This window comes from Pristis pectinata, chromosome 4 (assembly GCF_009764475.1).
Source record: "Pristis pectinata isolate sPriPec2 chromosome 4, sPriPec2.1.pri, whole genome shotgun sequence".
In the NCBI taxonomy this organism is placed as follows: domain Eukaryota; kingdom Metazoa; phylum Chordata; class Chondrichthyes; order Rhinopristiformes; family Pristidae; genus Pristis; species Pristis pectinata.
This window is the reverse complement of record NC_067408.1, coordinates 117,927,637-117,949,522: the sequence shown is the minus strand read 5'-3', so window position 1 is coordinate 117,949,522 and position 21,886 is coordinate 117,927,637. Positions and strand designations below refer to the sequence as shown.

Here is a 21,886-nt window from a genome sequence, read left to right as displayed (position 1 = left end):
ATCAGGTCTCCCCTCAGCCTCTGCTGCTCCAGAGAAAACAGCCCAAGTTTGTCCAACCTCTCCTTATAGCTCGTACCCTCTAATCCAGGCAGCGTCCTGGTGAACCTCTTCTGCACCCTCTCCAAAGCCTCCACATCTTCATATAATGGGGCGACCAGAACTGAATGCAATACTCCGTATGTGGCCTAACCAGAGTTTTATAAAGCTGCAACATAACTTCCCGACTCTTGAACTCAGTGCCTCAACTAATAAAGGCAAGCATGCCATATTGCCTTCTTTACCGCCCTATCAACCTGTGGAACCACTTTCAGGGAGCTATGGACTCGGACCCCAAGATCCCTCTGCACATCAACACTGTTAAGGGTCCTGCCATTAACCGTGTACTGTCCCTTTACATTTGATCTCCAAAAGTGCAACACCTCTCACCTGCCCAGATTAAACTCTGTCTGCCATTTCTCCGCCCATATCTGCAGCTGATCTATATCCCGCTGTATCCTTTGCCAGTCTTCTACACGATCCACATCACCACCAATCTTCGTATCATCTGCAAACTTACTAACCCACCCCTGTAAGGTGAGAGTTGGGGAGCTTCCACACCAGGCACTGCCAATACACAGATCAACCATGCTCTCATTCAATGCCGGAAGAGGGTCAATGGGCCAAATGGCTGTGACTGACTGAGTGAGTGAGCTGAGCACACTGCTCCAGCCACCGGTACTACCCACTTAATCCCAGAGAGGAAGGATTCCTGCTCATTCCCAGCTTCTCCCTGGGTTCCACATTTACCACCTTCGACATCCGCCCTTACTCAGGACGGACCTCGGCTCTGGGTGGTGAACCACACAGCAGTGTTGCTAACAGTGTGTGCGAGTTACTCTGAGGGATGAGGCTTGACGTAACGTGGAAGATGCTTCCCTCAGCAAGAAAAGTTAGGGAGAAAGGACTGAATGAAAGCTGCATTTGTTTAGCCGCATGTGTCAACCCTCTGCCAGCTGGTGGAGGCCTGGTGTACAGCGATCTGTGTTTGTGCACAATTACAGTCAGTGATAGGTCTGGCTGGAGAATTCTTGTCAAGAACCCTGCACTTTCCATTGAATGCACTGAGAAGAGCAGAGGCCGCCACGTGTGAGTGTGAGGTACTCCTGGAGTCAAGGAGGGGACGGAACAGAAGATTATTTCTCCTTGTTCTGTGGTTGAACAAAGATTAGCTCTCAGAGCTGTCAGTCGTCAGTCTGACAGACATTTACACAGATCTGCCCAGGCCAGGGATAACTCAAAGATCTCGGTTCTGTCTGTCATGGAAGAGGACAGTGCTTGTCAGCAGGAAGTCTGACAGTTCCAACCACTCACTCTCGACAGCTTCAAGCTCCTGCCTCATCAGCTCCCGGCAAACCCTGCAGAAACTGAGGCTGAGGAGATGTTCGCTCCAGCACAGCTGTGATGGTCTCCTTTATTGATCACATCTTACACAAAATAAGCGTGAGAACTTGTTCTTGCAGCGTGCCCCTTCACTGAGAGCAGGAGGTCTACGGGCAGGGGAGCGCCGGCGAGGAGGGAGCTGCACTCCATGATGGTGTTGGTCAAGGGAGGGACAAGCAAAGTGGGTGTAGGAATATTGTGACCAGGGTAGCCTGGAGGGAGGTGGTACTGAGGGACGGTCACTGTGGGAGGGGCAGTAATGAGGGAGGGCAGTACTGAGGGAGGGTCACACTGTGGGAGGGGAGGTACTGAGGGAGGGCAGTACTGAGGGAGGGTCACACTGTGGGGAGGCGGTACTGAGGGAGGGTCACACAGTGGGGGGGGTGGTACTGAGGGAGCACCACACTCGGACAGGTTCTTGCATGCTCTGACATTGCCCTTGGGGATTTGTCCCTCCCTATTTCCTTTGTATTCTGTGATTCGGGAAGATCAGGGCCACTGTTGGTCCCTGGGGCCTCAGTACCAGGGCTCCCTCCCCTTGAAGGTGATCCCTGCCCTATGGGGGCAGGGAAGGGCAGGGGGCCTCACGGGGGAAGGGGGACACCCCCCATTGCTCGTGCAGGCTCTCCGGGAAGCAGTGCTGCTGTCACAGGCTGACGCCGCCGAGCCGCCTGCCTGTCACACACCGCAGCAGCCGCCCATCATTCGGGCCCTGCCCATCCCGAGCCGGCAGCTGGGCAAGCTGCTCAATTTTTAATGTGACATATTTATGCCCTAAAATGACATTCCAGCACGCAGAACGCACAGAGCAGGTCGCAGGGAGAATAAATATTTCAGAAGCAGCAAATATACCGATTCTTAGACAAGTCTCCTCACAGCCAGCCTGCAGTGCGACCGAAGGGGGGGCGTGCCTCGATGTGTGGGGGACATTGTCCAGGTATGAGGCGCCTTTGGCGGGTCTGATGTGTACGTTGACCCAAAGGGAAAACCCACCCCCCCCTGCCCCACCACACCTGATGGGAGACCCTCACAGTGAGGCACCTGCTGAACCGTGCAGTTAAAGCTGGCAGTGACCTGTGCTCTGCAGTGAGTGTGATGCAGGTCACAGAGTCATAGAGACATCAAGCACAGAAACAGGCCCTTCAGCCCAACCGGTCCATGCCAGCCTAGATTCCCACCTAAGCTGTTCCCATTTGCCTGTGTTTGGCCCATATCCCTCTAAACTTTTCCTATCCATGTATCTGTCTAAATGTCTTTTAAATGTTGTTAATATACCTGCCTCAACCACTTCCTCTGGCAGCTCGTTCCATATACGCACCACCCTCTGGGTGAAAATGTTGCCCCTCAGGTTCCTATTAAATCTCTCCCCTCTCACCTTAAACCTGTGCCTTCTAGTTCTTGATTGGTAAATTGGTTTATTATTGTCACTTGTCCCGAGGTGCAGTGAAAACCTTGTCTTGCATACCGATCGTACAGGTCAATTCATTACACAGTGCATTGAGGTAGTACAAGGTAAAACAATACAGAATGCAGAATAAAGTGTTACAGTTTCCTACAGTGACTCTTAGGTAGACACATGAATGATAGAGAAGTGGAGGGCTATGTGGGAGGGAAGGGTTAGATAGATCTTAGAGCAGGATAAAATGTCGGCACAACCTTGTGGGCCAAAGGGCCTGCACTGTACTGTGCTGTAATGTTCTGTGTTATAGTTCTTGATTCCCTAATTCTGGGAAAAAGACTGTGTGCGTTCACCCTGTCTATGCCCACCTATTGTAGTGTCATCTGCAAACTTACCACACCTTGTACGTTCTCATCCAAGTCATTGATCTAGATGACAGACAACAACGGTCCCAGCACTGAGCCCTGGGTCACACCACTGGTCACAGGCCTCCAGTCTGAGAAACAACCTTCCACCTGGTGGGGGACAGAATGGTGGAGCATGCCCTTTGGGCTGAGTGGCCGATCCCAGCTGGTGTTTTCCATGTCTCAGTGTTTCCATGGTGATAGCGAGAGATTGACGGGACTCTGATTCCCTTCCAGGTGTTCCTCAGACTCCTGTAATAAGCGGCTTCAAAGGCCCGGTGAACGAGGGCGACATGGTGGAGCTGACATGTACCACAACAGGCAGCAAGCCGGCCGCTCACATCCGGTGGTTCAAGGGTGACACAGAGATCCACGGTAAGTTCCCAGAGGAACATCGCTCCCCCTGCAACCTTTGTTCATTCCCAACGGGCATCTTCCCGGACTCCTGGCAAAGTAACATGTTGGGGGGTGTGGGGAAATTACACAAGAGGCTGCAGAGGGGTGTAGACTCAGCCAGCTCCATCACAGGCACAACCCTCCCCACCATAGAGGACATCTTCAAGAGGCGGTGCCTCAAGAAGGAGGCATCCATCGCTGAGGACCCTCACCACCCGGGACATGCCCTCTTCACGTTACTACCATCAGGGAGGAGGTACAGGAGCCTGAAGACCTACACTCAATGATTCAGGAACAGCTTCTTCCCCTCCACCATCAGATTTCTGGACGGTTCATGAACCCATGAACACTACCTCATTATTCCTCTTTTGCACTATCTATTTAATTTTGTAACTTATAGTAATTTTATGCCTTTGTCTTGCACTGTACTACTGCCACAAAACAGCAAATTGCACATCATATATCAGTGATAATAAACCTGATTCGGATTCTGCCCAGTCCTGATAGGTCAGGGTGGGCTAAAGTTTCTCAAACTTCACTGAGAAAGGAGCAGTGGATTCGCAAACAGCTGCTGTGACTCCCTTGTTCGGGAACACAGCAGGAGGAAAGGACAGTTAGTTTGACATCTAATGTTGGCGAGAAGTTATGAACAGAAAGATCGAATCATTTAAGAAAGCTTATTTTAGAAAGTCGAGTTTATTGTCATCTGCACAAGTCCATGTGTGCACAGGTGCAATGAAAAACTCACAGCAGCACCACAGGCACAGAGCATCAGATAAGCAGCATTCACGAGAATCAGAATCAGGTTTATCATCACTGACATATGACGTGAAATGTGTTGTTTTGCAGCAGCAGTACAGTGCAAGACAGAAAATCTATAAATTACAAAAATAAATAAATAGTGCAAAAAAAAGGAATAACAAGGCAGTGTTCATGGGTTCATGGACTGTTCAGAAATCTGATGGCGGAGGGGAAGACGTTATTCCTGAATCATTGAGTGCAGGTCTTCAGGCTCCTGTAGCCTGTCCCTGATGGTAGTAACGTGAAGAGGGCATGTCCCGGGTGGTGAGGGTCCTTAGTGAGGGATGCCGCCTTCCTGAGGCACTGCCTCTTGAAGATGTCCTCGATGGTGGGGAGGGTTGTGCCCGTGATGGAGCTGAGTCTACAACCCTCTGCAGCCTCTTGTGATTCTGTGCATAACATAAAAACATAAATTAAACATAAATTGTACATAATTTTTACATGAAAGAACACAATTAGGACAAAATAAACAAAGTCCATTTTAGTGCAAAGTGACCAAAGTGGTCCCAGCATTGCTATACTGAGGTAGTGATTAGGGTTGTGCCGGTTGGTTCAAGAACCGAATGGTTGAAGGGAAGTAGCTGTTCCTGAACCTGGTGGTGTGGGACTTAAGGCTTCTGTACCTCCTGCCTGATGGGACCTGCGAGAAGATGGCACAGCCCGGATGGTGGGGATCTTTGATGATGGATGTTGCCTTCCTGAGGCAGCAGCTCCTGTAGATACTCCCGATGGTGGGGAGGGATGTGCCTGCGATGTATTGGGCAGAGTCCACTACTCTCTGCAGCTTCTTACATCCCTGTGCATTTGAATCTTGTGGTCTTATGAAAGGTAAATCACGTTTGACAAGCTTGCTTGAGTTCTTTGAGGATGTGACAAGCAAGTCAATAAAGGTCAATAAAGTTGATGTAGTGTATTTGGATTTCCAAAAGACATTTGACAAAGTGCCACAAAGGCTGGGCACAAGTTAAGAGTAGGAACATAAAACATAGAATATAGAACGCAGAACACAGAACAGTACAATAAAGGAACAGGCCTTTCGGCCCACAATGTCTGTGCAACCATGATGCCAAACTAAACTAATTCCCAGCTGCCTGCACATGGTCCATGTCCCCCATTCTCTGCATATTCATGTGTCTGTCTAACAGCCTCGTAAACACCACTGTCGTATCTGCCTCCACCTCCTCCCCTGGCAGCCCGTTCCAGGCACCCACCACTCTCTGTGTAAAAAAAATACTCAGCCACACATCTCTCTTCAGTACACAATATTGGAGGAGGTGTGTTAGCAAGGATTGAAAATTAGTTATCACATCGTTGGAATAATTGGTCCCTTTTCAGGCTAGAGGGATGTAACTGGTGGTGTACCCCAGGGATTGATTCCTGGCCCTCGGTTGTTCACCAGTTACATTATGACCTGGAGAAGGGAACGAAACATAAGGTTTCCAAGTTCGCTGATGATACAAAACTAAGTGGCGGGGCAGGTTGTGATGAGGACATTGCGAATTTACAACAGGACGCAAATAGATTGAGTGAGTGGCAAATGGGTTTGAATGTGGGGAAGTGTGAGGTCATGCACTTTGGTAAGAGGAATCAAAAGGTGGATTATTATCAAACTGGAGAGCAACTGCAAGTGAGTGAGGTTCAGGGCGACGTCAGTGTTCCAGTGCATGGATCACTCACAAAAACCTCTCAGACAGGCCCAACAAGTGGTTAAGAAAGCATCAGCATGTTGGGCTTCATTGCGAAGGGGTTGGATTTGGAAATGGGGAGTTTTGTTCCATTTGTACAGGCCTGGAATATTGATCCTCTTACCGCACAAAGAACAGAGTAGGGTTGGAGGCATCTGAAGGAGATCCTCCAGGCTCATTCCCAGGATGAGAAGGATGTCCTGTCAGGAGAGGATGGACAATTTGGGTCTGTATTCCTTGGGGTTTAGAAGAATGAGGGTGATATTGAAACACATGAGATCCTAAGGGGGCTTGACAGAGTAGATGGGGGGATGTTCTCACCAGTGGGAGGGACACAAACAAGAGGACATAGCTCCAAGATAAGGGGCCGATCACTTAAAACTGAGTTATGTAGAAACGTCTTCCCGCAGAGGGTGGTGAACCTCTGGAAACAGAGGAGGGTTGTAGAGGCTGGATCATCAGAGGGATTTAAAGTGGAGGTTGATAAGATTTTGAAGGATCGGGGGATTGAGGGCTGTGGGGATCTGGTACAGGGGAGGAGATGGGGCCTGGGGTAGATCAGCCAAGATCATATTGGATGGTGGGGCATGCCCACAGCTCCTAACCCGTACGTCTTTGGAATGTGGGAGGAAACCGGAGCACCCGGAGGAAACCCACGCAGACACGGGAAGAACGTACAAACTCCTTACAGAGAGCAACCGGAATTGAACCTGAGTCGCTGGCACTGTAAAGCGTTACGCTAACCACTACACTGCCGTGCCTGCCCTGCAACTTTAGTTGTGAGGAGGGACTGGAGAAGGTGGGGTTGTCCTCGGTACAGGCGAGGTTGTGGAGGGGATCTGACAGATTTGACATCAGAAAGGGTATGGACAGAGCACAGAGATGGAGACTGTTCCCATTGGCAGTGGGGACCAGTACAGTACAGGTCAAGACAACGTGGGGATAAATGTTTGGGGGTGGAGCACACGCACAGGGGTGGGGGAGTGGAAGGAGATTCATTTGCCGTGTGCAAAGGGGAGCAGGATCAGGATCTGATGGGGGGAGTGTGTGGGAGAATGAGACCAGCTGGATTCCTTTCCCATGGAGCCAGAATGGGTCAAATGGCCTGAGTGGCCTCCTTCCCTGCTGTAACCTCTCTGTGACACTGCAACTGATTCCCCAAGCTTTGCATTGAACTGTACCCACCTCTACCACTTCCTCTGGCAGCTCGTTCCTCAGACCCACCGCCCTCTGTGTGTGGGGGAGATTCCGCCCCACCACCCCCCCCCCCCACCCCACAACCCTTTTAAATCTCTCCCCTCTCACCCTGAACCTCTGCCCCCTGGTTCTCGTCTCTCAGTGGGTGACGCAACCGCGGTGAATGCCCAGCTGGTGGACGTCGCCCTGATGGAGACCCTGCCCTCTGCTCCACACCCCACCCCCTGGTGCCCAGGACTGGGCAGGCCTGCGTCACACTTACCGCCACCCCTCCGGCTTGTTGCCACGGTAACTGAATGGCTGCAATGTCCACTTTGTACAATTCTGTTTCCATTCAATAAAAGGAATTGCCAGTATAATTGGGAAGCAGAAAGTTTGATTCAACACTGCATAAAAACACAATTCCCTGCACAGTGCAGAATCTGTTTGCTTGTTCTCCCAGGGTTAATGAAATATTAAAATTGATATCTAGCAATAATACTGGCCCGTACTGTGAGTGAAGGCACTTGGATCAAGTTAGATGGTTCTGTGAAAACATTCATTTCTTTAATTCCCTGAATAGATCTCGACTCTGTGGAGTCCAATTAAAATACTGAGGCACCACAGTATTGCATTATTGATCCCGGTGAGTGGCACGGGGCTGGATTGTGTGTGCACTGTACCAGCACAAGACTGCCTCTCAGCTGGTCTCAGGCAGCGCAAGTCCCTGCCCTTCCATACACAGGTCACCTTCTCCAGCATGGTCTGAAACGGGTGGTGGTATTGCTGGAGTCTCGGTCTCTCCCAGGACACCCAAACCCAACCCCAGTTGGTCAGAGAGTTATACAGCACAGAAACAGGCCCTTCAGCCCAACTGGTCCATGCTGACCACGGTGTCCCATCTAAGCCAGTCCCATTTGCCTGCATTTGGCCTGTATCCTTCTAAACCTTCCCTATCCATTACCTGTCCAAGTACCTTTTAAATGTTGCAATTGTACCTGCTGCAACTACTTCCTCTGGCAGCTCGTTCCATATACCCACTGCCCTCTGTGAAGAAGTTGCCCCTCAGGTCCCTTTTAAATCTCTCCCCTCTCACCTTAAACCTGTGCCCTCTAGTTCTTAATTTCTCCAACCCTGGGAAAAAGACTGAGTGCATTCACCCTGTCTATGCCCCTCATGATTTTATACTCCTCTATAAGATCACCCCTCACTCTCCAACGCTCCAAGGAATAAAGTCCTAGCCTGCCCAGCCTCTCCCTATAACTCAGTCCCTCAAGTCCTGGCAGCATCCTGGTAAATCTCCTCTGCACTCTTTCCAGTTTAATAACATCCTTCCTATAGCAGGGAGACCAAAACTGAACACAATACTCCAAGTGTGGCTTCACCAACATCTTGTACAAGATGCCTGACCATTGGACTGTGTAGGACATCACAGCCCAGTCCTGCCTCACCTGCACCCCCCACAGTACCCAGCCCGAGACCCCACTGGCACCTCACAGGGCAGCTCTCCCACTTCCAGCACCACCAGTGTGGAATTAGTTATTAAAATCACTAAGAGAATGTGCAGGTCAGATCCCAGAGAGCTGTGGAGGTAGTCTGGGGTCCCAGCAGTCGCTGCTGCAGCCACTTGCTGACAGGTTAGATTTAACTGTTGCTCAAACTGCAGCTTATAAACAAAATAAATCAGGCTTATTTCCTCCCTGCAGGGCTGCTGATGCTGAGCAATCCTCCAGTCTCACTCTCCGCTCAGCAAGGCTCAGCGTTCCCCATCTGTGGCTCTGCAGGGCAGCAGAGTGTGTTTGCAGCTCAGTGGTGTCTGTAAACAGCCACACGCACGCACACACACGGACACACACACACAGAGCCACACACACACACACACACACACACACACACACACACACACACACACACACACACACACACACACACACACACACACACACACACACACTCAGGCAGCCACACACACACATCAGCAGATTCATGGAGTCATTGAGTTGTACACACAGAAACAGGCCCCTTTGGCCCAACCAATCCGTGCTGACCAAGATGTCCATCAATATGAAGCCCATTTGCCTGCGTTTGGCCCATATCCCTCCAAACCTTTCCTGTCCATCAACCTGTCCAAATGTCTCTTGAATCTTGTAATTGTACCCACCTCCACCACTGCCTCTGGCAGCTCGGTCCAGGCACCCACCACCCTCTGGGTGAAAAAGTTGCCCTTCAGTTCCCTTGCAATTGGAATTGGTTTATTATTGTCACATGTACTGAGGTACAGTGAAAAACTTGTCTTGCATACCGTTCGTACAGGTCAATTCATTACCCAGTGCATTGAGGTAGTACAGGGTAAAGGGTGATGAATTTGTGGAACTCCTTGCCACGTACAGCAGTGGAGGCCAGATCAGTGGGGGCATTCAAGGAGGAGATAGATAGATATCTAAGTAGTCAGGATATCAAGGGATATGGGGATAAGGCCGGAAATTGGGATTAGAATAGGTTTTTTTCTTCCCCCATTCCCCATTTCTCATTTCTATTTCCCTTTCCTTGGAGCAGACTCGATGGGCCAAATGGCCTGCTTCTGCTCCCTTGTCTTGTGATCTTGTGAATGCAGAATAAAGTGTTACAGTTACAGAGAGAGTGCAGTGCAGGCAGACAATAAGGTGCAAGGTCATAACGAGGTAGATTGTGAGGTCAGAGTCCATCTTATCACACTAGGGAACCATTCAATAGTCTTATAACAGCGGGATAGAAGCTGTCCTTGAGCCTGGTGGTACGTGCTTTCAGGCTTTTGTATCTTCTGCCTGATGGGAGAGGGGAGAAGAGAGAGTGCCCGGGATGGGTGAGGTCTTTGATTATGTTGGCTGCTGTACCAAGGCAGCGAGAAGTGTAGACAGAGTCCATAGAGGGGAGGCTGGTTTTCCGTGATGTACTGAGCTGTGTCCACAACTCTCTGCAGTTTCTTGCGGTCCTGGGCAGAGCAGTTGCCATACCAAGCCGTGATGCATCCGGATAGGATGCTTTCTATGGTGCATCGATAAAAGTTGGTGAGTGTCAAAGGAAACATGTCCTATTAATTCTTTCCCCTCTCACCTTAAAGCTGTGCCCTCCAGTTTTAGACTCCCCCACCCTGGGTAAAAGGCTGTGACCATCCACCGTATCTGTGCCCCTCATGATTTTATAAACCTCTATAAGGTCACCCCTTAGCCTCCTTCGCTCCAGGGAAAACAGCCTCTCCTTATAACTCGAGTCCTCCAGTTCCGGCGACATCCTGGTGAATCCTCCACAACATGTCCTTGCTGTAGCTGGGAGACCAGAATTCCAAGAGGTCCTTCAGTGTGTAACAGTGTGTATCAAACAGCACCCAGTCCAAGTGCAACAAATGATCCGCTAGAGGAACTCAGCGAGTCAAGCAGTATTTGTGGGAGGAAAGGAATTCAGGAAAGGATTCTTTCCTGAATCTATTTCCTGAAAATTCTGTTCCTTTCCCCACACAGATGCTGTTCGACCCGCTGAGTCATAGAGTCACAGAGTCACACAGCACAGAGACAGGCCCTTCAGCCCGACCGGTCCATGCCGACCAAGATTACCAACTAAGCCAGTCCTACTTACCCGTATACCTCTAAACCTTTCCTATCCACGTACCTGTCCAAGTACCTTTTAAAGGTTGCTAATGTACCTGCCTCACCCACTTCCTCTGGCAGCTCCTTCCATATACTGACCACCCTCTGGGTGAAAAAGTTGCCCTCAAGTTCCTATTAAAAATCTTCCCTCTCAACTTGAACCTATGTCCTCTAGTTCTGGATTTCCCAAGTCTGGGGAAAGGGACTGTGCACATTCACCCTGTCTGTGCCCCTCATGATTTAATAAACCTCCATAAGATCATCCCTCATTCTCCTACGCTCCAGTGAATAAAGTCCCAGCCTGCTCAGCCTCTCTGCATAACTCAGTCCCACAAGTCCTGGAAACACCCACATAAATCATCCCTTCTGCACTCTTTCCAGCATAACGGCGTCTTTCCAGTAGCAGGGTGACCCCACGGCCTAGAAAGCTCACCAGCACCTCTACTTCCTCAGGAGGCTAAAGAAATTCGACATGTCCCCGTTGACCCTCACCATTTTTATCAATGCACCATAGAAAGCATCCTATCCGGATGCATCACGGCTTGGTACGGCAACTGCTCTGCCCAGGACCGCAAGAAACTGCAGAGAGTTGTGGACACAACCCAGCGCACCACGGACACCAGCCTCCCCTCCTTGGACTCTGTCTATACCTCGGTAAGGCAGCCGGCATCATCAAAGACCCCTCCCACCCCAGACATTCTCTCTTCTCCCCTCTCCCATCTGGCAGGAGATACAGAAGCCTGAAAGCACGTACCACCAGGCTCAAGGACAGCTTCTATCCCGCTGTTATATGACTATTGAACAGCCCCTAGTACAATAAGATGGACTCTTGACCACACAATCTACCTTGTTATGACCTTGCACTTTATTGTCTGCCTGCACTGCACTTTCTCTGTAACTGTAACACGATATTCTGCATTCTGTTATTATTTTACCCTGTACTACCTCAATGCACTGGGTAATGAATTGATCTGTATGAACGGTATGCAAGACAAGTTTTTCACTGTACCTCAGTACATATGACAATAATAAACCAATTTACTAAAACTGAACACAATATTCCAAATGCGGCCTCACCAATGTCTTGTACAACTGCAACAGAACATCCCAGCTTCTATACTCAATGCCCTCCAGAAGATTGTTGCTCCAGATTCCAGCATCTGCGGTCTCGTGTGTATCCAACCCAGTCCGGGTGCCCCTGTGGCACATCACCATGTGATCAGCTCATCTCTGAGCCAGAGAGAGGGTTTCTACCCAGCCCTCTGACTGCCCGTAATCCGTCCATCTGAACACCAGACCCACTGCTATTGATCCCCTTTACTGAGCACTATCTGAGGAACACAGTGAAGTCTGTGCACATCAGCAATTTGTAATCTCAGCCATTTAAGCAATCTATAAGATGATTTGATTTCATTATCTGTGCATGGAGTAAGGATTCTGCCTATTCTGTTCATTGAACCCTCTATTCAAATATTTATGACCTCTAAAGTCTGTTCTCCATTTATCTATTAATTTGCTGTTCCACTAATCTCCCTAAATCTCGCTGGCCTCTCTTTCCTTCCATCTTACAGTTTCTTTTTCTTGGGATAAATCTATACATGAAATGATTTAAAATGTTCCCGCTCAGAAGCAGTGTTAAATCTTGTTGACATATCTGTACGTAGAATCAGAATCAGATTTACCATGGCTGGCTCCTATGTTGTGCCATGTGTTGTTCTGCGGCAGCGGTACACTGCACAGATATAAAATTACTGCAAGGTATAAAATTGTAGAATACTACAGGCAGCCACACTTTGTAAATACAACCACCAACCATCAACGTCTTGGATGGAGCCAGGACCTGGGAGTGAACCAGAGGCTCAGGGCAAGACACAGCCAAACTCTGTGGAGCGTCTTATTATGGAACTCTGTCTGGGTGGTGTCTCAAACCCATTCGCCACGTAACCCAGGACGAGGAGCTTCGGTCACTGAAGATCTGATCGGGAGTGTGATGGGATTCTCTCCCCACGTGTCTGGATGAGTGTGGCTCGTCTTGAACTCTTGATCTTCCAATCCACCTCGTCGTGGCCCTTGCACTCCATTTGTCTGCCGCACTGCACTTTCTCTGAAACTGCAACACCATATTCTACATTTTCTTTTCACTATCTCAATGTATTTATGTACGGCACGATCTCTCCAGAGGGCACGCAAACTAAAGCTTTTCACTGTATCTCAGTACACCTGACAATAATAAACCAATACCAGCTCTGAAGAAGCTCAGCACCACACAGGACACAGCAGCCCGCTTGATAGGCTCCCCATCCACACCCAATCACTCACTCCGCCACCCACACACAGAGCAGTAGTGTGGACCATCGACAGAACCACCAAGACTCCTCAGACAGCACCTTCCAAACCCACCCCCTCTACCAGCCAGAAGGACAAGGGCAGTAAAAGGACGGGAACACCACCCCCTGGGAGTTGCCCTCCGAGCCACACACCACCCTGCCTGGGAAATATCTCGCTGTTCCTTCACTGTCACTGGGTCAGTCCTGGAACTCCCTCCCTAACAGCACTGTGGGTGTACCCACACCTCAGGGACTGCAGCGGTTCAGGAAGGCAGCTCACCCCCACCTTCTCAAGGGCAACTAGGGATGGGCAGTTAAATTCTGGCTCAGCCTGTGAAGCCCACGCCCCTTGAGTGAATAAAAAGAAACCTGATAGAGTGGCAGACCTCAGCTGCAGGCTTCATCCAGAGGGTGGACTCATGGCCTGTGTGCCTCCCCCTCTGCCCCAGGAGCACTGCCCAAGGTGTTTCTCCTCAAGTCTCTGGAGTGGGACCAGAACCGACAACCTGCTGACTCTGAGGTGAGAGCATTGCCCACACACCCGCAGCTGACCCCTCGGGGTGGGGGGGGGGGCAACAGAATGGCTAGTGGAGTGACTGGTGACTCAGGCACCCCAGTACAGACCAGCTGGGCCGAATGCCTGTTACTGTACTGAATATATTCAGTAATTCTATCTGATTAGCATCTCTCCTCAAATTCTCTCCGCCTCTCCCTGGAACACTCAGTCTCTGTTTCCCTGCAGAATGGTCGGCTTTTGATCCTGGGAAGGAGATAGCAAGGGATGTTTCATTATTGGAGGACGTTTACAAATGAATACTGGCATTATCTGGAGACACGTCCATTGTGTGTCACTCAGCTGGCTGGCAGAGGCAAGCTTCGTTCTTACGCAAGAGACTCTCCAGCTTTTATCCCCCAACAGACATTTCCTGCCCTCCTTAAGAACGTTTTTCTCAGCACAATTATTTTTGTCTTCCTTAATTGTCCGTTTATGTTCGAGTGCCCCCTTGGATAACTGCCAGGGGCCTTGACATTTCCGGAGCTGTCCAACGTTGGCAGCTCCTCGCACACCGCATGTCACCGACAGGCAGCTCGCTCTGAAACAGAACCAGAGGAACAAATGTACAATTCCCCAGCAACTCTCCCAACCTCAGCCCAGTCCCACAGCCACTTCCCGTCACTGACACACTTTTACAGTGAAGGCACGGCTGGAAGGATGCAGATACAGCAGCCAACCCTCACTTAGAAATTTCCCGTCAGTGTCCAGGTCATCGGCTTGGGAGGGAATCCTTAAGGAGTGCGGGGACATCGCTTCCTCAAATAAAGTAGGTAGGGTCTCAATTTCATGCTCCAAAAAAAGGTAGTAACTTGAACAGTGCAGAACCCTTTCAGTACTGTCTCTCCGATCAAATAGCACTCCCTCAGTACCACCCCTCCCACAGTGCGACCCTGCCTCAGTACCGCCTCGCACAGTACAGGATTCCTTCCTTACTGTACTGGAAGGTTTGCATCGATTCCTCTGCTAGGTGTCCGGACTGGCCTTGAACCCCTGAACTCTCTGACTCGGGGGGAGAGTGCTGCCCTGTCTCTGAAGACGGGATTAACAGAACCAAGAAGTTCCCCCGCACCACCCTTACCATTCCCAGCACACATCCCCGAAATTTCACCCATGCCACACCATCTGGGCAGCTCATTGTCAGCAGGAATCTATAGTCTCCTTGACGGTCTAATTCCTGCGGCTTGTGGGCTCCCCGCGCCCCTCACCCTGTTTCCTGTGGACGGTCAGAGAGTTGGCAAGGACAGACAGTGAAATCAGACCCGCCAGGCTGCTGTGTATTTTTAACGAAGTAACCTTATTATTTCACAGCTCTTTTCCTTCTTTGTTTACACGTTACACAGTAAGTCATTTCGAAAATCCAGGCTGCTTTAGCACTAACTGGGAAAATCTTTGTCTGAGAGTGTGCAGTTCCCTGGGCAGGGACGCAGGTGGGCTGTTCTCTCGGCACTGGTGTTGGGGTGTGTATCAGGGCAAGCACTTCCTCCAACACCTGACTGGTGCAAATTTAAGTTACAACGGCGCTTAGCTTCATCAGTCAGAGCATTCAGTACAGGAGTTGGGCCATCATGTTGCAGTTGTACAAGTCATTGGTGAGGCTGCACTTGGAGCACTGGGTACAGTTCTGGTCACCCTGTTATAGGAAAGATGTGGTTAAACTGGAAAGAGTGCAGAGAAGATTTAGGAGGATGTTGCCAGGACTGGAGGGCCTGAGTTATAGGGAGAGGTTGGCCAGACTAGGATTTTATTCCTTGGAACATAGGAGAATGCGGGGCGACCTTATAGAAATGTTTAAAATTACGAGAGGCAGAGATAACGTGGACGGTAACAGACTTTTCCCCAGGGTAGGGGAGTCCAAAACTAGGGGGGCATAGGATGAGGGTGAGAGGGGAAAGATTTAAAAGGGACCTGAGGGGTAACTTTCTCACGCAGAGGGTGGTGAGTGTATGGAACGAGCTGCCAGAGGAAGTGGGTGAGGCAGGTACAACAGTATCATTTAAGAAGCACTCGGATAGGTACATGGAGGGGCGGGGCTTGGAGGGATATGGGCCAAACGCAGGAAATTGGGACTAGCTGGGTGGGCACCGTGGTCAGCATGGACTGGTTGGGCCAAAGGGCCTGTATCCGTGCTGTGTTGCTCTATGACTCAGGGACTCTACTCTAATGTTGAAATGATTTTTGCTTAAATGCTTTATGCAGAGGCGTGGGGTCTTGGGTCCAAGTCCATAGCTCCCTGAAAGTGGCTGCACAATTCGATAGGGCAGTAAAGAAGGTGTGTGGCAGGCTTGCCTTCATTGGTCGAGTATTTGAGTTCAAGAGTCAGGAAGTTATGTTGCAACTTAGTAAAACTCTAGTTAGGCTGCATATGGAATATTGCATTCAGTTCTGGTCGCCCCATTATAGGAAGGGTGTGGAGGCTTTAGAGAGGGTGCGGAGGAGGTTTACCAGGTCGCTGCCTGGATTGGAGGACATGAGCTATAAGGAGAGGTTGGACAAACTTGGGTTGTTTTCTCTGGAGAAGCGGAGGCTGAGGGGAGACCTGATAGAGGTTTATAAGATTATGAGAAGCATAGATAGAGTAGACAGCTGGTATCTTTTATCTTGGGTCAAAATGTCTAATACCAGAGGGCAGGCATTTGTGAGAGGGGGTAAGTTCAAAGGAGATGTGCAGGGCAAGTTTTTTTTTACACAGAGAGTGGTGGGTGCCTGGAATGTGCTGCCAGGGGTGGTGGTGGAGGCAGATACGATGGAGGGTTTTAATAGGCTCTCAGATGGGCTCATGGATGTGCAGAGAAGGGAGGGATACGGACACTGTGTAGACAGAAGGGATTAGTTTAGTGAGGCATTTAATTACCAGTTTAATTAGTTTGACACAACATGGTGGGTTGAAGGGCCTGTTCCTGTGCTGTACTGTTCCATGTTCTGTGTTATAGAGTTAGGACAGTGAAATCAAAATCAAGACAAATTTCTGGAAGGGACTCGGAGGGACACTGTGCGTGACACATGCCTGTGTGGAAGGGCGGGGAGTTGGACAAACTGGAGAGCTGCTTCAAAAGACCAGCACAGGCAGGTTGGGCTGAATGACCTCCCCCCTTTGCTTTCATTGTGCTCAGGCAAGTCTGGCACTGAATTCACTGAACATGAGTTGCTGAAGCTTCTCCCTCCTCTGTGGGAGCTCTCGGCCTTGCTGTCCACGGTCCGATCCGTCGTGGCGTACGACAGTCCTGGACCAACCTCCGACGGTGACTCTGGAACAGCTCCAGGCACGGAGTTTTCGTTAACACAGGGGATCGCGATATTGTTGAACTGGTAACTCAGTCTCTCAGAGTGTAGAGTTCTCAGGTGAGACAGAGGGGGGAGTAAAAGGGAGGAGGTATTTTACTGTTAGTCAAGGAATGCACTTCTTCAGTATTGAGGGAGGATATCCTAGAAATCTCCTCAAACAAGGCCATGTGGGTGGAGATTAGAAATATAAAAGCTGTTGTCACTTTGCTGGGGGTTTATTTCAGACCTCTCAGCAGTGAATGGGAGATAGAGGAACATATGTAGGCAGAAAGCAGACAGATGCAGTAATTGAACTGGGGGATTTCAAACGTTACCAGGATTCCCTCAGTGTTCAAGGCTCAATGGGGGCAGGATCTTCGAGGTATGTCCTGGGCAGCTTTTTGACACAGTATGTGGATAGACCACCGTGGGAAGGAGCATTAGTGGACCTTGTCTCGGGGATGTAGCTGGACAGGTGGAGGGAGAATCAGTGGGGGAGTGTTTTACAGATGGTGACTATAGCTCCATATATTTTAAGGTGGTAAAGGGAAGGACAGGGATGGACCAGGAATAAAGGTTAGAAATCAGGGGAAAGCCAATTTCATTAACATAAGGGAGGACCTGGCAACGGTAGGTTGGGAGCATCGACTCGCAGGTAAGTCAACATCTGCACAGTGGGGAACATTCAAAGGAAAAATAACAAGAGTTGAAGGCCAACATGCTCCTGTAAGGGTAAAAGCCAGGGGTAACAATTTTAGGGAACCTTGGATGTCGAGGGATATTGTGGGTTGGATAAAGAGAAAAAAGGAAACACATGACAGGTATATGGAACGAATGAGGGGAGTCCTGTTAAGAGTATAAAAAGTGTAGGGAGGCACTTAGAAAGGAAATCAGGAAGGCTAAGAGGGGTTCATGAGAAATCAACGGCAAGCAGGATAAAGGTAAATTCGAAGTATTTTAAGGGCAAAAGCATAACCAGGGAAAAAGCAGGGAAAAAACAAGGGCAGTCTCTGTGTTTTGTCAGAAGGTAAAGGTGAGGGTCCTAAATGAACAATTTTCATTAGATTTCATAAAGGTAACAGACTTTATAGTTGGAGAATTCAGTAAAGGGGTAGGTGAAACTCTAGTACAAGTCCCCATCAATAAAGAGGAGGCAGTCAATGGTTTAGTGGGCTTAACGCTGGGTAAATAGCCAGGACCACATGGGATTATCGCTAACTGCTGCGGGAGGCAAGGGAAGAGATTGCAGGGGCTCTGGCTGGTTTTTACATCTTCACCGGACACAGTGAGGTCCCAGATGACTGGATGATATCAAATGTGGCCCCCCGCTTTAAGAAGGACAGCAGAGAAAAGCCTGGTAATTACAGATCTGTGAGCCTAACATCAGTGGCAGGGAAGTTATTGGAAAAAATTCTGAGGGACAGGATTAATGGTCACTTGGAAAGGCAAGGACTGATCAGAGATAGCCAGCATGGCTTTGTCAAGGGCAGGTAACAAAGTGTATTGACGAGTGCAGTGCAGTAGATGTGGTTACATGGACTTCAGTAAAGCCTTTGACAAGTCATTTTGGAGACAGTAACCACAACTCCCTGACCTTTACCCTTGCCTTGGAGAGGGATAGGAACAGACGGTATTGGAAAGTATTTAATTGGGAGAGGGGGAATTATGATGCTGTTAGGCAGGAACTTGGGAGTGTAAATTGGGAGCAGATGTAGTCAGGGAAATGCACAATGGAAATGTGGAGGTTGTTCAGAGATCATTTACAGGGGGTTCTGGATAGGTTTGTCCCACTGAGGCAGGAAAAGGATGGTAGAGTGAAGGAACCATGGTTGACAAGAGATGTGGATTATCTATGTGGAATGGGCGGCACGGTGGGGTAGCGGTTAGTGTAACATGGGTTCAATTCCCTTCGCTGTCTGTAAGGAGTTTGTACGTTCTCCCTGTGTCTGCGTGGGTTTCCTCCGGGTGCTCCGGTTTCCTCCCACATTCCAAAGACGTACGGGTTAGGAGCTGTGGGCACGCTATGTTGGTGCCGGAAGTGTGGGGACACTTGCGGGCTGCCCCCAGCACATTCTCAGTAATGCAAAAAGACACGTTTCACTGTGTGTTTCGATTTATGTGATAAATAAATGTCATATCTAGTGAAGAGGAAGAAAGAAGCTTACTTAAGGTTTAGGAAGCAAGGATCAGATAGAGTTGTAGAGAGTTACAAGGAGGCCAGGAAGGAGCTTAACAGTGGCCTTGAGAGTTAGAAGGGGGCATGAGAAGGTCTTGGTGAGTACGATTAAGGAAGACCCCAAGGTCTTCTACTCGTATGTGAAGAATAGGAAGATGACGAGAGTGAAATAGGACCGATTAAGGATAGAGGAGGAAACATGAACCTGGAGTTGGAGGAGGTAGGGGAGGTCCTTAATGAATACTTTGCTTCAGTATTCACCAGAGAGAGACCTTGCTGTTTGTGAGGACAGCGTACAACAGGGTGATGAGCTAGAACATGTCGATATTAAGGAGGAAGATGTGCTGGAACTTTTGAAGAACATTAGGAGAGATAAGTCCTCGGGGCCAGACAGGATATATCCCAGGATATGACAGGAAGCGAGGGAAGAGATTTCTGAGCCCTTGGCGATGATCTTTGCATCCTCACTGGCCACAGGAGTAGTACCAAACGATTGGAGGGTGGCAAATGTTGTTCCTTTGTTTAAGAAAGAGTAGGGATAACCCTGGGAATTACAGACCAGTGAGTCTTACTTCAGTGGTGGGAAAATTATTGGAAAAGATTCTTAGGGACAGGATTTATGAGCATTTGGAGAAGCATAGGCTGATTAGGGGACAGTCAGCGTGGCTTTGTGAGGGGCACGTCGTGCCTCACGAGCCTGATTGGATTCTTTGAGGATGTGACAAAACACATTGATGAGGATAGAGCAGTAGATGTGGTATTTTTGGACTTCAGTAAGGCGTTTGATAAGGTTCCTCATGACAGGTCTATCCAGGGAAACTTGGCTGTGTGGATACAGAATTGGCTCGCCCATAGAAGACAGAGGGTGGTGGTAGATGGAGTGTATTCTGCCTGGAGGTCGGTCACCAGTGGTGTTCTGCAGGGATCTGTTCTGGGACCCCTGCTCTTTGTGATTTTTATAAATGACTTGGATGAGGATGTGGAAGGGTGGGTTAGTAAGTTTGCAGATGACACGAAGATTGGTGGTGTTGTGGATAGCGTAGAAGGTTGTCAGGGGTTACAACGGGACACAAGATGCAAACCTGGGCTGAGAAGTGGCAGATGGAGTTCAACTCAGAAAAGTGTGAAGTGATGCACTTTGGAAGGTCGAATTTGAAGGCAGGATAATGGATTAATGGCAGGATTCTTAGCAGTGTGGAGGAACAGAGGGATCTGGGGGTCCAAGTTCATAGATCACTCAAAGTTACCGTGCAAGTTGATAGGGTTGTTAAGAAGGCGTATGGTGTGTTGGCCTTCATTAGTCGGGGGATTGAGTTCAAGAGCCGCAAGGTAATGGTGCAGCTCTATAGAACTCTCGTATTGTGTTCAGTTCTGGTTATTGGAAGGATGTGGGAGCTCTAGAGAGAGTGCAGAGGAGATTTACCAGGATGCTGCCTGGATTGGAGAGCATGTCTTATGAGGATAGGTTGAGTGAGCTGGGCTTTTCTCTTTGGAGAGAAGGAGGATGAGAGGTGATTTGATAGAGGTGTACAAGATGATAAGAGGCACAGATCGAGTGGACAGTCAGAGACTTTTTCCCAGGGCGGAAATGGCAAACATGAGGGGGCATAATGGGGTCTCAGGGGTTCTATGGATGGGAGGTGACAGTCTCAGAGGTTCTATAGACAGGAGGTGGGGTCTCAGCGGTTCTACAGATGGGAGGTGGGGTCTCAGCGGTTCTACAGAGGGGAGGTGGGGTCTCAATGGTTCTACAGATGGGGGTGGGGTCTCAGCGGTTCTACAGATGGGAGGTGGGGTCTCAGCGGTTCTACAGATGGGAGGTGGGGTCTCAGCGGTTCTACAGATGGGGGTGGGGTCTCAGCGGTTCTACAGATGGGGGTGGGGTCTCAGCGGTTCTACAGATGGGGGTGGGGTCTCAGAGGTACTATAGATGGGAAATAGGGTCTCAGAGGTTCTGTAGACAGGAGGTGGGGTCTCAGCGGTTCTACAGATGGGGGTGGGGTCTCAGGGGTACTATAGATGGGAAATAGGGTCTCAGAGGTTCTGTAGACAGGAGGTGGGGTCTCTGAGGTTCTATAGATGGGGAAGTGGGGTCCTAATTAAAGAAGCCCCTGCCGTTTGCTTGGTATCTTCTCTCCGTCATCCTTCACCTTCCCCTTTCATCCCCACCCATTTGTCACATCTCATTTAGCCTTTTAGTGTCATGTGTTACTTTCATATTGATTTAACAATTTAGATCTTTAATACTTTACCCTGCTCTGTGCAGAGGGACTGATCTCTCAGCTCATTTCATGCTAATAACATTCCACAATTAATTCTGAAACACGCTGACAAGAAATTATAGATTTTATGCAAATTGCTTACCCGACAAGTTTGGAATCGCTAAATTCTAGCACCTTGGGACCTGTGGTTCTTAATCAGATATTGCCTGGCTTTTTGAGGAGAAAGTCACATTGAAGCAGGCAGCATTGTGTACGGTCTGCACGCTGGCAGGAGGTGCCTTCAAACAACCCATGGTACTGGGGATAAGTTGCACCACTGGATGTGTCTGCTGTGTCCAGGCCTCATTGCCTTAATTGGGTTTGCTGCCAGCTCAAACCACTTCCCTTTTGGGCAGGTTGTTATTCCAATTGAACTCACGTCTTCAGCCGGCTTCAGAGATG

General features: G+C 49.4%; 1 protein-coding gene across 4 annotated transcripts in view; it reads left to right on the top strand.

The window, feature by feature from the left end:
- The window catches only part of cadm2b (cell adhesion molecule 2b), a 1,294,793-nt gene that overhangs the window by 1,179,216 nt on the left and 93,691 nt on the right, over nucleotides 1-21,886 (top strand). For all 4 annotated transcript variants that reach the window (XM_052015251.1, XM_052015250.1, XM_052015253.1 and 1 more), the window contains one exon: nucleotides 3,460-3,597. In XM_052015251.1, coding sequence (XP_051871211.1) covers nucleotides 3,460-3,597 — 138 coding nt within the window. The remainder of the gene's footprint in view (nucleotides 1-3,459; nucleotides 3,598-21,886) is intronic.